The 15,516-nt window shown below is 35.8% G+C and overlaps 6 protein-coding genes and 8 long non-coding RNA genes across 14 annotated transcripts; 7 read left to right on the forward strand and 7 right to left on the reverse strand.

Moving 5' to 3' along the window:
• Position 1: 1 nt before the first annotated feature.
• SPOM_SPBP19A11.07C (uncharacterized protein) lies at positions 2-2,679 on the reverse strand. Its single transcript, NM_001355791.2, has 9 exons — positions 2,441-2,679; positions 2,322-2,388; positions 1,833-2,284; positions 1,661-1,782; positions 1,530-1,618; positions 875-1,477; positions 620-839; positions 409-575; positions 2-368 (listed from the first exon to the last, which is right to left on the reverse strand). Exons 1-9 carry the CDS (start codon positions 2,458-2,460, stop codon positions 42-44), a joined length of 2,067 nt encoding a protein of 688 aa, NP_001342979.1. The 5' UTR covers positions 2,461-2,679; the 3' UTR covers positions 2-41.
• On the forward strand, positions 1,609-2,627 carry SPOM_SPNCRNA.5859. Its single transcript, NR_195210.1, has one exon. It is a non-coding gene; the product is annotated as a non-coding RNA (long non-coding RNA).
• Positions 2,680-2,840: 161 nt separating the features above from the next.
• On the reverse strand, positions 2,841-3,162 carry SPOM_SPNCRNA.5860. The gene has a single exon (NR_195211.1). It is a non-coding gene; the product is annotated as a non-coding RNA (long non-coding RNA).
• A 142-nt stretch (positions 3,163-3,304) lies between these two features.
• On the forward strand, positions 3,305-5,082 carry oxa102 (translocase Oxa101). Its single transcript, NM_001022096.3, has one exon. It carries the CDS (start codon positions 3,487-3,489, stop codon positions 4,714-4,716), a length of 1,230 nt encoding a protein of 409 aa, NP_596177.1. The 5' UTR covers positions 3,305-3,486; the 3' UTR covers positions 4,717-5,082.
• SPOM_SPNCRNA.5861 lies at positions 3,394-4,053 on the reverse strand. Its single transcript, NR_195212.1, has one exon. It is a non-coding gene; the product is annotated as a non-coding RNA (long non-coding RNA).
• Positions 5,083-5,118: 36 nt separating the features above from the next.
• Positions 5,119-6,174, reverse strand: SPOM_SPNCRNA.5862. The gene has a single exon (NR_195213.1). It is a non-coding gene; the product is annotated as a non-coding RNA (long non-coding RNA).
• ppb1 (calcium-dependent serine/threonine protein phosphatase calcineurin catalytic subunit Ppb1) lies at positions 5,511-7,698 on the forward strand. Its single transcript, NM_001022097.3, has 3 exons — positions 5,511-5,724; positions 5,769-5,975; positions 6,130-7,698. The coding sequence occupies exons 1-3, from the start codon at positions 5,586-5,588 to the stop codon at positions 7,446-7,448; spliced, it is 1,665 nt and encodes a 554-aa protein (NP_596178.1). The 5' UTR covers positions 5,511-5,585; the 3' UTR covers positions 7,449-7,698.
• Positions 7,659-9,135, reverse strand: spe2 (S-adenosylmethionine decarboxylase proenzyme Spe2). The gene has a single exon (NM_001022098.3). It carries the CDS (start codon positions 8,956-8,958, stop codon positions 7,822-7,824), a length of 1,137 nt encoding a protein of 378 aa, NP_596179.1. The 5' UTR covers positions 8,959-9,135; the 3' UTR covers positions 7,659-7,821.
• Positions 8,412-9,100, forward strand: SPOM_SPNCRNA.5863. Its single transcript, NR_195214.1, has one exon. It is a non-coding gene; the product is annotated as a non-coding RNA (long non-coding RNA).
• Positions 9,136-9,245: 110 nt separating the features above from the next.
• SPOM_SPNCRNA.5864 lies at positions 9,246-11,787 on the forward strand. Its single transcript, NR_195215.1, has one exon. It is a non-coding gene; the product is annotated as a non-coding RNA (long non-coding RNA).
• Positions 9,276-12,957, reverse strand: cut14 (condensin complex SMC subunit Smc2; the record flags this gene model as incomplete). Its single annotated transcript, NM_001022099.3, has 1 exon — positions 9,276-12,957. The coding sequence occupies one exon, from the start codon at positions 12,955-12,957 to the stop codon at positions 9,439-9,441; it is 3,519 nt and encodes a 1,172-aa protein (NP_596180.1). The 3' UTR covers positions 9,276-9,438.
• SPOM_SPNCRNA.5865 lies at positions 12,436-12,837 on the forward strand. Its single transcript, NR_195216.1, has one exon. It is a non-coding gene; the product is annotated as a non-coding RNA (long non-coding RNA).
• Positions 12,958-13,270: 313 nt separating the features above from the next.
• SPOM_SPBP4H10.07 (ubiquitin-protein ligase E3) lies at positions 13,271-15,347 on the forward strand. The gene has a single exon (NM_001022100.3). It carries the CDS (start codon positions 13,394-13,396, stop codon positions 15,143-15,145), a length of 1,752 nt encoding a protein of 583 aa, NP_596181.1. The 5' UTR covers positions 13,271-13,393; the 3' UTR covers positions 15,146-15,347.
• On the reverse strand, positions 13,375-13,758 carry SPOM_SPNCRNA.5866. The gene has a single exon (NR_195217.1). It is a non-coding gene; the product is annotated as a non-coding RNA (long non-coding RNA).
• Positions 15,348-15,516: the final 169 nt, after the last annotated feature.

Raw genomic sequence — 15,516 nt, forward strand, 5'->3', positions numbered from 1 at the left:
TACTTTTTTTGCGGTGTGAAAATTCATCAGTATTAAAAACGCTACGAAAAAAGTCTACCTTGGAATTCTCCAAGAGATCTAGACTGAAGGATTGTAGGTTGGCGTACTTCTCTAACGGTGAATAACTTTACATTGGTCCCATACCATGGACAGGAAATTCCAGAATTCAGCGTCACGGTTTCTTTGAAAATATGCCGCCAAATATTAACAAGGTTCCAACGCTGAAGTGCATCAGTATAAGTGACTCTGTAAATCTTTTTCGTTACGTTTGGTTCATCAGGCTGCTCGATGAACGGATTCTTATCAGTTCGCAGCGTTAAACACTTACGAAGTAACGGAATGTTCAAATCATGAAACCATTTTTCGTACTATTTAATTAGATATACATCCATGCTCTCAAAATCGTACCCATTTTTGTTCGTCCAGTCCGGCCTGATCGACAAGTCCATTGTCCAAAGCACTTTGTGAAATATTCGAAGTTACAAAAAATTCACTAAATTCGGTTTCAGACCATGCGATGATCGGTTCAAATTTTCTTTTATCCTTTTGCAAGAGCTCGATAATATGAAGGTTATCTAAAAAGTCAACACAAAGCTAAATAAGAAAAAGGAACAAATACCATTAAAATTATTGATTAAAAAGTAAAGGAAGCTTGAAAGCAATTTTTTACAATCACTTGCGTTTTGTTGGCTTTTCATAAAAAATTCTGGTTTCATAACATAGGATATTAGTTCAACAATTGGGGACGCGTTTTTCAATGGTATCGTTGGAATAGAAAATAATATGTTAGATATTATATTGTACTCAATACTGCTGGGGTTTTCCAAAGTGCAAAGAACCTATTGTAAGTAATGGAAGTATAATGAATAAGTACCTGTATAACATAAATAGCAACGCTTGTGTCAAATACTGGAAATTGGGAAGAAGGAGAAGGAGAAATTAATGATTTGTCAATATGGCAGGCAGCTTTAACCAATTTTTCATGCGATACTAATTGCTGTAAGCAGTAACCCGCAAGAGATGACATATAAGAATTTTCAGTATCACCAGAATACTTAACATGAATGAATAAGAGGTTCATCATCATTTCGTTAGAGCTTTTAAAATTGACCAATTCATCTGTAAATCTAGGCTGATTCGTAAGTAATAAAAATAAGAAACATAAGCTTTCAACAACGCAGCGCTTAAAATCCCCCATGAATGTTATAATTTGACGCTCTTTTTTTAAAGGGTTTGAAAGAAATTTGTTAATGGATTCAGCAATAATCAAAAAGTCTTGTGTACGATGAAGTTTTTTAAACAATTCTAACAGATGGTTTTTGATATGTTGACCTTCACCATTAGCATACAAATGCGTATTTTCTTTTATACGAGCATCAGATAGTATCAAAATAATGAACCAAGATGAGTATAATTGGAGACTATTGCGTCTTTGATTGAATGAGTTTAGGAACCAATTTGTGGAATCGATAAACCCCTAAAGAAAAGTTGAGAATTAGAAATATGTTTAAAAAATTGTCTTTTCTTACAGTGTTAACAAATGAGCATATAACCCTAATGTAAATATCTTTAGCATCAAGCGAAACAATTGAATTGAGCACTGAGAAGTCAAGTTCATCTAAGGATTAGCCCGCCGTATTAATAACAAAAACCTACATACCGATAGAATCGTATAAAGTATTTGAAAGGAGAACTACGAGAAAGCAGGAAAGCAGGGACTGATGCAGTCGATGATCATACGAAGGTGGATGAGCAATTTCAGGGATAGCAATACCAGCTGACCTGAAGAAAGAAGTTAGCAAGAACATACTTCAAATTTCAAATTGACCAACCATATGCTCTCCTCTGAAGAGGCATATTTTGAAACAGTAAATTCGTGTTGAAAGCAAAGCTGAAAAGTTGACGACAATAGAGAAGTCAAGTTAGAGAAAGAGTTCGGTAATTCAATTTCGTAATTTAAGCCCAACTCGCTTAGTAGTGGTTTTAAATCGTCTACGGTTTGAGAGAAGTCTTTTTGAAAATACGTGCGCACCCAATTGCTGGAGTTAGTAGATTCATAGAGATATGGTAACAGCCGTGTAAGAATTAGGAAGCTATTTAGTAAAGCATTCTTTTTTAAAGGATACTGCTCTGAAAACTTGTTTTGAATTGAAACGATGTTAAGGACACAAACTTGCAACAATATGGCTAAATTGTCAAACTTGTTGCTATCCCTGCAAATGCGTATGTCCTGAGCAAGAATAAAACTGAAAACATCATTTTCAGTCAAGTTGCAGGTAAATAACTGCTATGTTAACAATTTCCAAAGTGTACCAACTTACAAACTCGTAAATTTCACGCTCGGGCTTAGTATTTAAAGAAGCAAGGATTGCATGACGAAAAGAAATTCTATAAACAAAAGGCATTAGTAATCGAAATACCGAACAAAACGAGTACTAACTTGGATTCCGCGGATCCCATTGATTACAATATAATGCTAAATATGAAAGTTTAGATTTGAGAAAGGAAATGCTTTAATTCACAACACGCCTTTAGAAATAAGAGCAATCAACTTCTGCAAAATATGCTTTCTGTTCGATGTCGGAAATTGTCTTTAAAAGCTTTAGTAACTGGTATAGTCCAAAATGTTAGGTAATGCTAACAACCTAAATACAATTTTATAAATGGAAGCCTTTACTTAAATTCCAATTTGGCTTTACAAAAGTAGCACAGCTAGGAAGTAGGACATACGGTACTATGATGTCGTACAGTATTGCCAATTTATTGCAGTAAATACACATACTAAATTTGTTGACAGTATAACGATAAATCGTTATCTTTCATTAATATTGACAATTCATAAGTATTGTCACTGCAATTCGTTAGTATTAATATCCACTATTACTCACTATAACTAAACATGTACTATAGTCATATTCTATTCATGTTTAACCAAAGACTCGTTTCTCAATATACCAAGGAAATGTAAAAAAAAAAAATAAGAGAACTCGCTTAAATCTTTATATCCTCTTTAGAATCAATAACCGCTTTTGCCATAACTTCTAAATCAAAAAACACATGTATCACTAACTTCTTTGTAACATAAACCAATGTCATTATTGGTCAAACGATCGCTTTGCTAGTTTATTTTCATTGTTGACTTTGACGCTTGTGTCAGATTTAACTGTGTGAAACAATCTAATTATAAATAGTCAAAAAATAGTATGTATTTACTTATATAACGACAGATACCACACTACACCGTGTGCCAACGCGCACACAACTAAATTTCAATATCTCTACTACCTTTTCAGGTTATTTTACCAGTTAATTTACCCACTTTTAACTTGCAATTAAATTTTTATTAGAGGATTTTGGATCTATTTATATGTTTTTTTGGGTTTAATCGCTTCATTTTATTTTTGGGTATCTTGGATAAACATTAGCTGGTTCTTCGATTTGTAAAAACATATATCCTTGAAGTTCGAGCTTCACTATTAATCAAGCATGTTTTCAGTCATTGGAAGAGGAATAAAGTTTTCTTCGAAATCTCATTACTCGGTATCATGCTTTTTGATTGCTACACAAGGAGCGAAGATTCGCCAGATCCACACACATAATACATTTTTTAAGAATTTCTCTTTTGCTAAGCTTGGCCGAAATCAGCGTACTTCTTCCTTAATAAAAATTCACAACTCTTCGACTTCTTTCCCCAAATCTAGGTCCGAGAAAGTGGTTTACACTCCTAGTCTGCCATTGTCGTCCTCCGTCTTAGCATCTTTTTCTTTCTTACCTCATAATATCCTCCAAAACGGCCTTAATACGCTTCATATTTGGAGCGGCCTTCCTTGGTGGGCTTCAATTGCTGCATGTGCTGTTGCTATGAGAATTGCAGTATTTCCTATTATGTTAAAGATGATGAAAACGTCCGCAAAGCTCGCTATCATTAACCCAAAGGTTGCTGAACACATGAGTGTGTTGAGTAAAGCAAAGGCTGAAGGAAACAGCGAATTAATGATGCAAGCTACCACTCAAATCCAAAACCTTTATAAAGTTAACAATGTTAACCCTTTGAATTTGCTTTCTGCTCCTGTATTTCAGGGAATTCTGTTTATTAGCTTTTTTTACGCGTTGAAGACAATGGCGGGTGTACCTGTAGAGGGTTTCACTGATGGTGGTTTTTGGTGGGTTAATGATTTATCCCAGCCTGATCCTCTACACATATTTCCGGTTGCAAACGGCCTTCTTATGCTGCTCAATATAGAGCTTGGTAGCGAAACTGGAAGTAATAAGGTTGCTATGTCTCCCTCAATGAAAAAATTTTTTAGATTTCTTTGCCTTGCCAGTCCACTATTCACTATGAATTTTCCTATGGCAATTTTTATGTATTGGTTTCCTAGCAATGTCTTCAGTGTATTTCAAGGGGCATTTTTGCGTTCATCCACCATAAGGCATAAACTTGGCTTACCAGAAGTCCCATCTGCTATGCCAGTACCGAACGCTCAAAATGAATCGTTTGTTAAGTCATTTACCGATATTGTCCATGGGGTTCAAGAAAAAGGTAAATACCCACAAGCCTCTGAAATACTAGATGCTACACGTTTCCTTAAAACCGATACAAACAATGAGCAAAAACCTACTAATAATAGTACAATTACCAAAGCTACTACGCTATCTGATAATTCTCAAAATGACAAGTCCTCTTCTGTTACCAAACCCACCGAGAAGAAAGATTAAGCTTTTTTGTGTGCTTTGGAATTCTCTTTCTTAGAAGTGTTCCAATGTCCTATTGAGAGCATAAAAGTTTGTAAGATATGGTTAATTTTTTACATTTGTTGCATTATTCATTTCTTTCCTTTGGCTTTATCCCATAATTTTACATATGTTTTAGTTTTTGCATATATCTTCACACTTGCAACACTCTTTTCTATTTCCTTTACTTCTAATAAAATACCCAAATTTACATTTATTTTGCTTATTCTTTCTAAAAATCGCTTTTGTCTAATTCTTTACTACGGAAAGCGATGAGAAATCAAAGAATATTTACAATAACCTAAAATTTGACGTAGCCGTCTAAACAAAAAATAAAATGATTATTAACTCTTAAAGTGTTTTATGGATATTTATTTTATCAATAAAACTATCGTTATTTCAGTTAGGTAATCATGGAATGTAAGTTTCATCAAATCAACTTAGTTTGCTTCTCTCAAAAATGAGCAAGGCAATATAATTAGGAAGGAATTCAGGTAGTATTTGGGTTCCCTTTCTACAAGTTCATTTCTTATTACTAACACGATTGGTTATTAAGATATGTTTGTCTAAGCGGCGATTGTTTGTAAATTTTTAAATATACAGAAGTAAAGATTATGATGAAATATATCTATATTATAAAAAAAAAAAAAAGTACTTAGAATTGTAAACAGATATGTTTTTTGTTCACATGGTTCATTGAGAAAAGCAATTACGAATTTCTTTGCTTTTCGTTAAACCATTTTCCAAAACCGCCGGGACGATGTAAGTATAACAAACCAGAATCTACCAAAACTTTTTGCAAGAATATCTAGCATTTTACCCAGGCTGTATATAGGCTTGCAAAAGTTACTAATATGACTTCGGGTCCTCATAATTTAGAAGACCCAATAGTTCGAGCAATTCGCCAAAAAAATCAAGCTCCTTCTCATGATTTTACAATATTTGTTCAAGAAGATGGCTCTAGTGTTAGCACACTGGATAGAGTAGTGAAAAGTACGGATATTTTTGAAAGAAATTAGTCTTATTAACAATCAAAGATGTTCAAGCACCAGCAACTTATATTCCGACGGACGTGGAGTTTTTTGATATTAATGAACCTGATAAACCTGACTTGCATTTTCTTCGCAATCATTTCATTCGGGAAGGCCGTTTATCTGAGGAACAAACGTTGTATATTATAAAAAAGGCTACAGAAATTTTGAAGTCAGAAGACAACTTGATTGAGGTGGATGCACCTGTCACTGGTATGTTGATTATCACCTTTCATATTTAGGCCCTAATTACTATAAGGTAAAATATTAGAACTTTGAAATGTAATTTATGACTATGTTTTTCCTTCATTTTAATTTGGGTCGATATTTTGTTTGTATTGCAATATTCTTCGGTCTGACAGCTTAGTATGCGGTGACATTCACGGCCAATATTATGATCTTATGAAACTATTTGAAGTTGGAGGTAATCCAGCAAATACCCAATATCTTTTCCTTGGAGATTACGTGGATCGAGGATATTTCTCAATTGAGTGTTTATTGTACTTGTGGGCTTTGAAAATATGGTATCCGAAAACGCTTTGGTTGCTTCGTGGCAATCACGAATGCGCTCATCTTACTGACTATTTTACCTTCAAGTTAGAATGTACTCATAAGTATAATATTAAAGTTTATGAAGCTTGTTTACAATCTTTTAATGCCCTTCCTTTGGCAGCTATTATGAATAAGCAATTTTTATGTGTACATGGTGGATTATCACCCGAACTACATACTTTGAATGATATACGAATGATCAATCGTTTTTGTGAGCCTCCAACTCATGGGTTGATGTGTGATTTACTCTGGTCTGATCCCCTTGAAGATTTTGGATCGGAAAAATCAAACAAGCATTTTATTCATAATAATGTTCGTGGCTGTTCTTACTTTTATAGTTACCAAGCTGTTTGCACCTTCTTAGAAAACAATAATCTCCTCTCCGTTATTCGTGCTCATGAAGCTCAAGATGTGGGCTATCGAATGTATCGCAAAACTAAAACAACCGGGTTTCCATCTTTGATGACCATATTTTCAGCACCCAACTATTTGGATGTTTACAATAATAAAGCTGCTGTTTTGAAATACGAAAATAATGTAATGAATATAAGACAATTTAATTGTTCCCCTCATCCTTACTGGCTTCCTAACTTTATGGATGTTTTTACTTGGAGTCTTCCATTTGTGGGCGAAAAAGTTTCTGAAATGTTGATTTCAATGCTCAATATATGTTCTAAGGAGGAGCTTTATGAAACGGATTTGAAAGAATCGGCTCCGACTCAGCATAAACAGCCTGCTCCATCTGAGAATGAAAATAAAGCCGACCAAGAAATTGATATTGAAGCTCGTAGGCAAATTATTAAAAACAAGATTATGGCTATTGGCCGTATCTCTCGAGTATTCAGTGTGCTTAGAGAAGAACGGGAAAGTGTTTCGGAACTGAAAAACGTGTCAGGTACGCAAAGATTACCTGCGGGTACTTTAATGTTGGGAGCTGAGGGTATCAAAAATGCTATCAATTCCTTCGATGATGCTCGTAAGCTGGATATCCAAAATGAACGTTTACCGCCATCTAATAGCCGTCGACGTTCTACGGATTTAAAGGCTTTCGAAGAAGTAATGAATTCGTCTGAAGATGATACCTCTATCGATCATTTGGTAGAACGCTTTGCAGATAAGAAAAGCTCTTTGTAGATACCAAAACCTGCGCATATTCGTTTTTTAGTTGGAATTTTTCAATGAGCATAAACCTGATCCGAGGTTTTAAGCATACTTACAACAAATATCTAAACACTCAAAATAAAGAAAGCAAATGAGTTTACTTTAGCATAATACAAGATAACCGATGACTAGATACATAAGCATTGCATTTAGATATTCATAATAAACTTTTTGGTATTCATAACTATGAAACCTTTTATAAAACAAGCAAACAAAAGACGACTACTTTTTGCATAATGAAAGATTGTAAAAAGGGGTATTCGCATGGCACGCTCCACCGTAAAAAAGAATGATAATAAATATAGCAACAGATAATTTAAAATATCTAGCTGACTGTTCTCCGAACTTATACTGCAGTAAAGCTGGCAAATATAAGATCATATCCAGGAAAGTCATACACTATAAATTCTTCACGCTTATAAGAGCTAAAAGATTTAAGTTTGGCCGAGAAATGCTTCTCTTGAGACGCACCTTTAGCCTGGAAAAGGGTAAGACAAAATTTGTTTGCACCAAAAGTTTTAACAGTTTTTTCGATTGTTTCAGATATGGATCTTCCGAATTGGAATTGCGAAACATTTGTTTCAAATGAAGCATAAGAACAATGTTCTTGAGGCGTAACATGGATTGTGGCATAGCGGTCCTTGTAAATCATATTCGACGAGAACCCAATTGGCTCAAATTGAAAAGCATCAAGCACTGCTTTTTTATCAGAGGTACTACATAAGTCTCTAACACCCGATTCATCAGCTACATAACTGCCAAGGATGTGACCCCCCGAGAGATTGTTTTTTTCTCGAACATAGTCATCACCTCTAGCGCTCCGAACAACATCCAAGGATGGAGCGTAAAACTGAAGCGAGCGTTCGGGAGACATATCAGTCATGAGTACCTCTAGGGTCTCATCTTCAGGATCAAGGGAATCTTCCAGTAAAGAATAATCATCAGCCAGATCAGAAAACAGATGCCAGTGATTCTTGTTTGTCGGACCCACTACATAAGAGCATCCACTTGGAAAAAACAGTTGTAAGTAACGAACTTCTTCCTCCCAACTCGTATGTGGTGCAAGCTGGCGTTCGGGATATAAAAAGTTTTTTCTTGAGTAAAAAATACGAAGAGGACGATCAAAGCCAACACTAGAAGCAATTTCTAATAGGCGAGGCAAACTAGCCAGTAGTGTAGTGGTTCCGCATGTTTTAAGGATAATTTTATGGGCAAACACAAACATAGAGGATTCAGAAAGTAAATATGCATCTATTTCTTCACTATTAACAACGCTGAGGACTTTACATTGGGCTTGGGCTAGCATATCATCCCAATCATTGCGAGAAACAGCTTTTAGTCCCAAGTTAGCCTTTTCACCCGCACTTAAATTGGTTTTTATAGGAGCCGAAAACCATAGTTCCAGCAATTTTTCAGGACCTTCAAATGAGGAGGTGTTAAATTCTTCCGAATTCTCTTGATCAACAACAAGGGTAGGAGACATTTTAGAATATAGTCATACAAAGAACTTCCAATGCTATATGTGCGCTGTGAGTGTAATTCCCAAAACACGTACTAGCTAGTTGCTCCAGTTACACTTTTAGGATATTTATTAGCAAAAAAGCATACAAATAATAACTTAATTGCGGCTGTCGCACCAATTTTATATGATGTTGAGGCTAAATACATAACCACAGAAACATCCTGTATCGATCAAAATTTTAAAACCCTACCCTAAATATTTTTGAATATGCTACAAATGACATCGACGCTAATAATAAATTTGGAAATGATGAGTTTACGATATTTTATACATATGATACATACCGTAGTCTAAGTTTCATTAGCGGCACAAACAACTTTAAAGAACCAAAAGTCTTGTTTTTAATGATTGGTAGAAATATTCTTTAAATAAATTAAGACATCGGTGATAGTAAATAGTAGGACTATACATGCGCGTATAATTCAAGTGTTTACGTTCAAATTAGCGAGCTTGTACCACAGATGATCCGTCCATAAATCGTACATGAAATAGTCGATTAGCATTGGTAAACATTCCTTCTTTAAGGCTAACAATAATAAACTGAGAACCTTTAAACTTTGTTTTAATAAGTCTTCCAATGTTTTGGGTATGACTTAAATCGAGCGCCGCGTCAATTTCATCTAAAATGTACATTGGAGCAGGCTTATATTTAAGTAGAGACATAATAAGAGCCAATGCAACTAGAGACCTTTGTCCACCACTAAGTTCTGCCAGACTATCTTTCCAAATTGACCCAATTTTTACATGAATTTCCAATCCATCAGTGAATTCTTTATTCTCTGGTGGCTGTAGTTCTGCACTATTACCAGGAAGTAGTTCGTCAAAAATTTCACCGAAAGAAGAATTGACTTCTCTCCAGGTTTTTTCTAAGGCACTCCTTTTAAACCGATCAATACTTTTGACAGTATCTTGGATCTTTTTCTTATCGCGATGAATGGTCTTTATCATAGAGCGCAATTTGGCTTCTTTCTTTTCTACACCGTCAATCATGTCCATAACCTTGGGATTAATAGCTTTACGCATACTAGCAAATCGCGGTTTCAAATTATGTAACTGCTCTCTACACTGACGCATGTTTTGAGAGTGAAAATCGAAAATGGTTCCTTGCTTACCAAAGTGCTGTTTCTGTCCATCTATCCAATCATTTTCCTTTTCCAAATGATTAATAGCAGTTATAGCAACTGATTTTTCTCGCTCTAATCGGTCAAACTCGTGGTTCAGCTTTTGAATTGTTAGCTCCCCATTGTTTATTTCAGATTCGAATGTTTTCATTGAGGTACTGAGTGAATCTATCTCTTTGTTAAGTCCAGAAAACTTGGCGCTTTCAATTTCTATTAGTTCGGTGAGTTTCTTTCGATTATGCTCCTCATTAACAAGTGACAGCTCAAGTTCTGCAATTTCCGTCTTTATTAAACTCGTGGTCGATTCACCTTGTACGAGAGATTGCTGATGGTTTTGCAATTCGCCTTCTAATTGTTCACATTCGAGTTTAACGCCATTATAGTCATTCTCGGACTTTTCCAATATAGGAGTAAACTCGTCTAACTTGTGCTTGTATTGATTAAACTCCTTTTCCAATTCAGCCATTTTTGATCCCTTGTTATGTTTCCATTCTTGCATGTCTCGTTCAATTTTTTTTATAGCTTGGTCACTTTGCAATATAAGTCTGTCTAATTCAGGAAGCCTTTGCTTGAGATCTTTAACGTCGTCTTTGTACTGCTGATAATCAGATAAAAGACGAAAAGATGAGTCGGTCTCTCTTTGCTCTATCAAAAGTGTTAATTCATGTTGCTTTAGTTGAATTTCTTGCTCAAGTCGATGAAAATTGGCATTTTGAGTCTTTAAGTCTTTAAGTTGAGTCTCCAACTTTTCATATTCTGAAGTAACTACTTGCAATTTTAGCTGCAGACTGTTCAGCTTTTGTATCTGTAGTAAAGGACCGGCAGATTTATTCACAGACCCACCAGTAAGGGTACCAGATGGGTCATAAACATCACCATCAAGCGTGACACTTTTTAATTTAACTGAAGGATGAAAGGTAACTTTCTTTGCCGATTCAGGGGTATCACAGACTAATGTGGAGCCAAAAACATACTGCATTGCAGGCAAAAGCTCATCGTCATAACCGATTAATTCCAAAGCAAGTTGGGCTTTATTATTAGAAATTTTTTTGGCTGCGCCTACTCTCTCTGCTGAAGCTACGAAGCTGGTAATTTTGTTGAGGGGAATAATAGTAACTCTCCTCTTCAGGTTTCCTTTTTGAAGCAATTGTGCACCAATTTTCTCGGTTTCAACAATGAGATTATAAAGGCGGCCACCAGCTGTAATTTCTAATGCAGTTTGCTTGTCATAATTCTCTTCATTCAAGGTTAGCAATTGAGCCACCAATCCTTTCACCTTTGAGCGATCAAAATTAGGAGTAGGGTCGGTATAAGTAAATTCCATATAAGCAAGTTTGCTTTTTAAAGCATCAAGTTCATTTAACAAATTGCCGCGATCTTTAGCAAGTTGCTTCAACTTTTGCTGGAGTACATCTTCACCTGTAATGTCGGAATTTGTATTTTTTAAAGACATTTTAAGCTTCTCAACATGGTTTTGTAATATATCGATTTCGCGATTGAGTTGATCACATCGTTTTGTAGCCTCAGCCTTCTTAGGTTTAGTTAAAGATATTTGTTTATTGAGTCCTTCAAGCTTTAATCGATTGGTTTCTTTTTCAGCTTTAAAGTCATTCAACGTATCTCGAGCTTCGTGTAGTTTTCTAGAATAGCCAGTTTCATGACCTTCTGTAGTGGAAAGACCAGTTGTAAGTGATGAAATTAGCTCTTCTTGAGACTTGAAATCCTTTGAAATACTTTGATGTTCATCTTTCCTTTTTTCGTATACACTAAGCACTTCATCTAGTCGTTTCCTTTTTCCGCGCAACAAAGTTTCTAATTCCTTAGCTTTTCCACGAATTTGTTGAAGGTCCCCATGCTCTTCCTCTAAAGCTGTATTCTTTAATTCTATCGACGTGCTTATTCTGGTGATGTTTTCATTAACAGTTTGTAACTGAGAGTCCAAGGTACGATCCGAAGAAACACTCATTTGTCTCATTCGCTCATCTTCAATTTTTTTAATCTTTTCCTTTAGTATTAAAACCTCCTGTTTCGATGTTTGTAATGAAGATTCCATCTCGGCGATATGGCTGTGCTTCTGGGATGCTTGAACCGTTAATTCCTCCACTTTAAGTGACAACTTATAATAGTCGTAAGCAGTACAAAGATGGCTTAATCGTTCCAAGTCATTATAAATATGTTGATATTCTAGAAAAGTTTTTTTTTCTGTACGAAGTTTGGTAAGTCGGGGTTCGATTTCCTCTCTTAACAGTGTATTAATCTCCTCAACCTTTGCTTCTTTTCGTTGCATTGTTCGAAAAGCCTTTTCTTTCCTTTCTTCAAACATTCGAGTACCAGAGGCTTCTTCAATCATTGATAAAATTTCAGTAGCCTTCATATTAAGAACCTTGGTGATTCGACCTTGCATAATTAAAAAATTAGGATTATTAATATTTAACTGAACAGACTGGAACAAATTTTGAACATTCTGTTGCAGAGCTCTATGTCCATTAATCAAATATTTGCTTGTACCGCCCATGATAATTTGTCTTGTAACGCTTACTTGCGGGTGATTCTCGAAACCAATTGGTGAAGACGCAGGATCCCGATTATTAAACACAATGGTAACGCTAGCTCTGGTTATTCCTGCCTGTCCGCGTTTGTAAATTAAGTCCTGTAAATTCTGGGCACGGACAGTCGACATATTCGTAATTCCCAAGACAAAGCATATTGCATCTAATATATTACTTTTTCCAGACCCATTGAGGCCCGTTATAGCATTAAATTGGTCATCCCAATTGCTAATGACAGTTCGCACAGCATATGATTTGAAACCATCAATGATGAGTTCCTCTATTTTCATTTCTTCAGTAAATTTCTCGTTCTGTTTGTTTACTGAAGCCCAAGTATTTAAGACTAGAATTCAAAAAACTGATTGACTTGTAAAGTATTTCCTAGAGGGAGATAAATCTTCAGCAGTACATTTCAGTCCGAACTGTTTGCTGTTTAGTGTAAAAATGATTAAAGCTGTTTGTCGTTTAAAGCATTAAAGGTGAAATAAGACTTCATAGTAGATATAAAAGAGTGCGACTACTCTAATAACATTTACCGCAACGTTAAACTACGTAATGATGCTTAGTATGCAAAAAGCTTACCGCTATTAACATTTTAGATTTATTAGTTTATGTATTTTAATACTTTCAAGTAACTTGTTTAAATTCTTTTTAATTTAAAACATATATTTTATCTTTTCTGTTATTTAACTATATTTGATAATCAGTACTGCACTCACTACACAAATGGGGCAAGGTGAATCCATTCCCAGTCGGCAAATTCAAAGGGACGCAAGTATGCAGGCGGTTTCATCAGAAAGTGAAAACATTAATGATTCAGATCGACAAAATTCTGGCTTTAGTAGGCTGTGGAATCGTTTTCCCTCTTTGCAGCGAGTCTTAGGTCTTCGAAGAGCAAAGCGGCATCGTAACGATGAAGGCAATTCGGAAAATGGTAATCGTGATAGAACTACTGAAAGATCGGCTTTTCGTTCTCGCTACCGTGGTTCGCTTTTGAATAGGAATTCTCCTTCTCTAAGGTCGTTAAGTCCACCAGCTACACCAGCTACTCCTCGCTCTCGTATAGAAGGCGAATCACAAACATCTGCAATACCTCAAACAGACAGGTTAATCCTTGAAAATCACCAACAGGAATTTGAACGTGCTGCTAGAAGATTTCGTTCTAGTATTGCTGCTTTACGCAATTTAAATACCCAAAACAATCAGTCTACGTTGGCATCGAATCATGAAGATGAAAACGTCAGTTCGAGCGGTGGACAGGAAATGCAGGATCATGGCTCTGTAAATAATTTAGAATCTCCGGGAACTGCAATTGGAAGATTGCCGGTAAGATCTGTCACTTCTCTAGCGGACTCAAATATGGAGGACTATACTCGTGCGGTAATGAACTATATTAATAATAGTGAAAATACTCAACAAGCATCTGTTTCTCCAGAAGAAAGTCAACTAGTCATGCTTTCTCGATTTGTGTTTTCAGTAGCGTCTGGTTGGGTTAGTGTACTGATGAATTCTTCGAGTGCACATCAATCAAACAATTTAGAATTTCCTTCTTCAATTTCTGGAAATGTGGAATCTGGAAATGTTGCTTTCGATGAATTTTTATCGCTTTTGCACGCTGGTAATCTGGTGCAGGCGATGAACGCAGAAACTAATCCTAGGACTGCAGAACTAATTGCAAATGCTGTGGATCTTGAAGAAGAATCTGGTCCTATAAACCTTTTTCGAACTTTTAGATTTGACAATTTACACCGAAATCATGAAGGTCAAGAAGTAATCCCGATTATAATAGTTGGCATCCGAAGTCTAAGAAATTCAGGAAGTGATGAAGATGATCAACCAAGTGCCGATTCCCCAACTTTAATGCATCCTTCTGATTTGATATCTTCACTTGTTAACTCGCAAAATCAGACAACGTCCGTTAGTGATAATACGGGGCCAAATGAAAATGTTAATGAGGCAGAACATATTTCCGAAGACGAGCAAGCTTCTACTGCTACAGACGTAAATGGGATTTCCGATAATAATGGATCCTCCACTCAACAAGCACCTGAAACTAGAAATAATAATTCGCAAACGGACCACCAATTGCCCAGAAGCTGGGCCATATACGTTCGAGAAGCTTTTGTACCTCAAAATCATCCTGTTTTGAGAGCACCTTCACTGTTTACTGATTCACCAACGTACGAGGACATGCTTTTATTGAATTCTATTATCGGTATTGAAAAGCCGCCAGTGGCTTCACAAAAAGACCTTGAAAAGGCAGGTGGTGTATTCCCTTTTTCGGGAACCGATGAAAGATGCCTTGTTTGTCTATCAAATTTTGAGTTGAACGATGAGTGTCGCCGTCTTAAACAATGCAATCATTTTTTTCATCGTGAATGCATAGATCAGTGGTTAACTTCAAGCCAAAATTCATGCCCCCTGTGTCGTACTAAAGGTGTTGCTTCAGCATCTACTCCGTCCTCTCCCAAGCCATAATCAACATGATCAATCATCATGACAATTTTGTTGCTTTAAAAACTTTTCGGATTCCTTCCACCAAAACGATTTTGAATGTATTTACCCATATATTTTATTAATGTTCCTTGTTTCCTTTTAGCTATGAGAATTTAAAAGGGCATGTCACAACCCTTCCTCTCGACCTGACGATCCTTAAAGCATAGCTTATAAAGCCAAAACGGGCTTGTTTCCTTTTCTGTTTTCCATTATTTTTGTTTGTTTATATGATGAATTTTCTATGGTAAGGTAGACTCCATTGATGGACTGATCATCTTGCTATTTTCAACACCCAGTCTCGGAAAATGGTTTCTACAATGAGGCCTATTTAATATTCCTTGGATTATTTATAT

Source organism: Schizosaccharomyces pombe, assembly GCF_000002945.2.
Source record: "Schizosaccharomyces pombe strain 972h- genome assembly, chromosome: II".
Taxonomy (NCBI): Eukaryota; Fungi; Ascomycota; class Schizosaccharomycetes; order Schizosaccharomycetales; family Schizosaccharomycetaceae; genus Schizosaccharomyces; species Schizosaccharomyces pombe.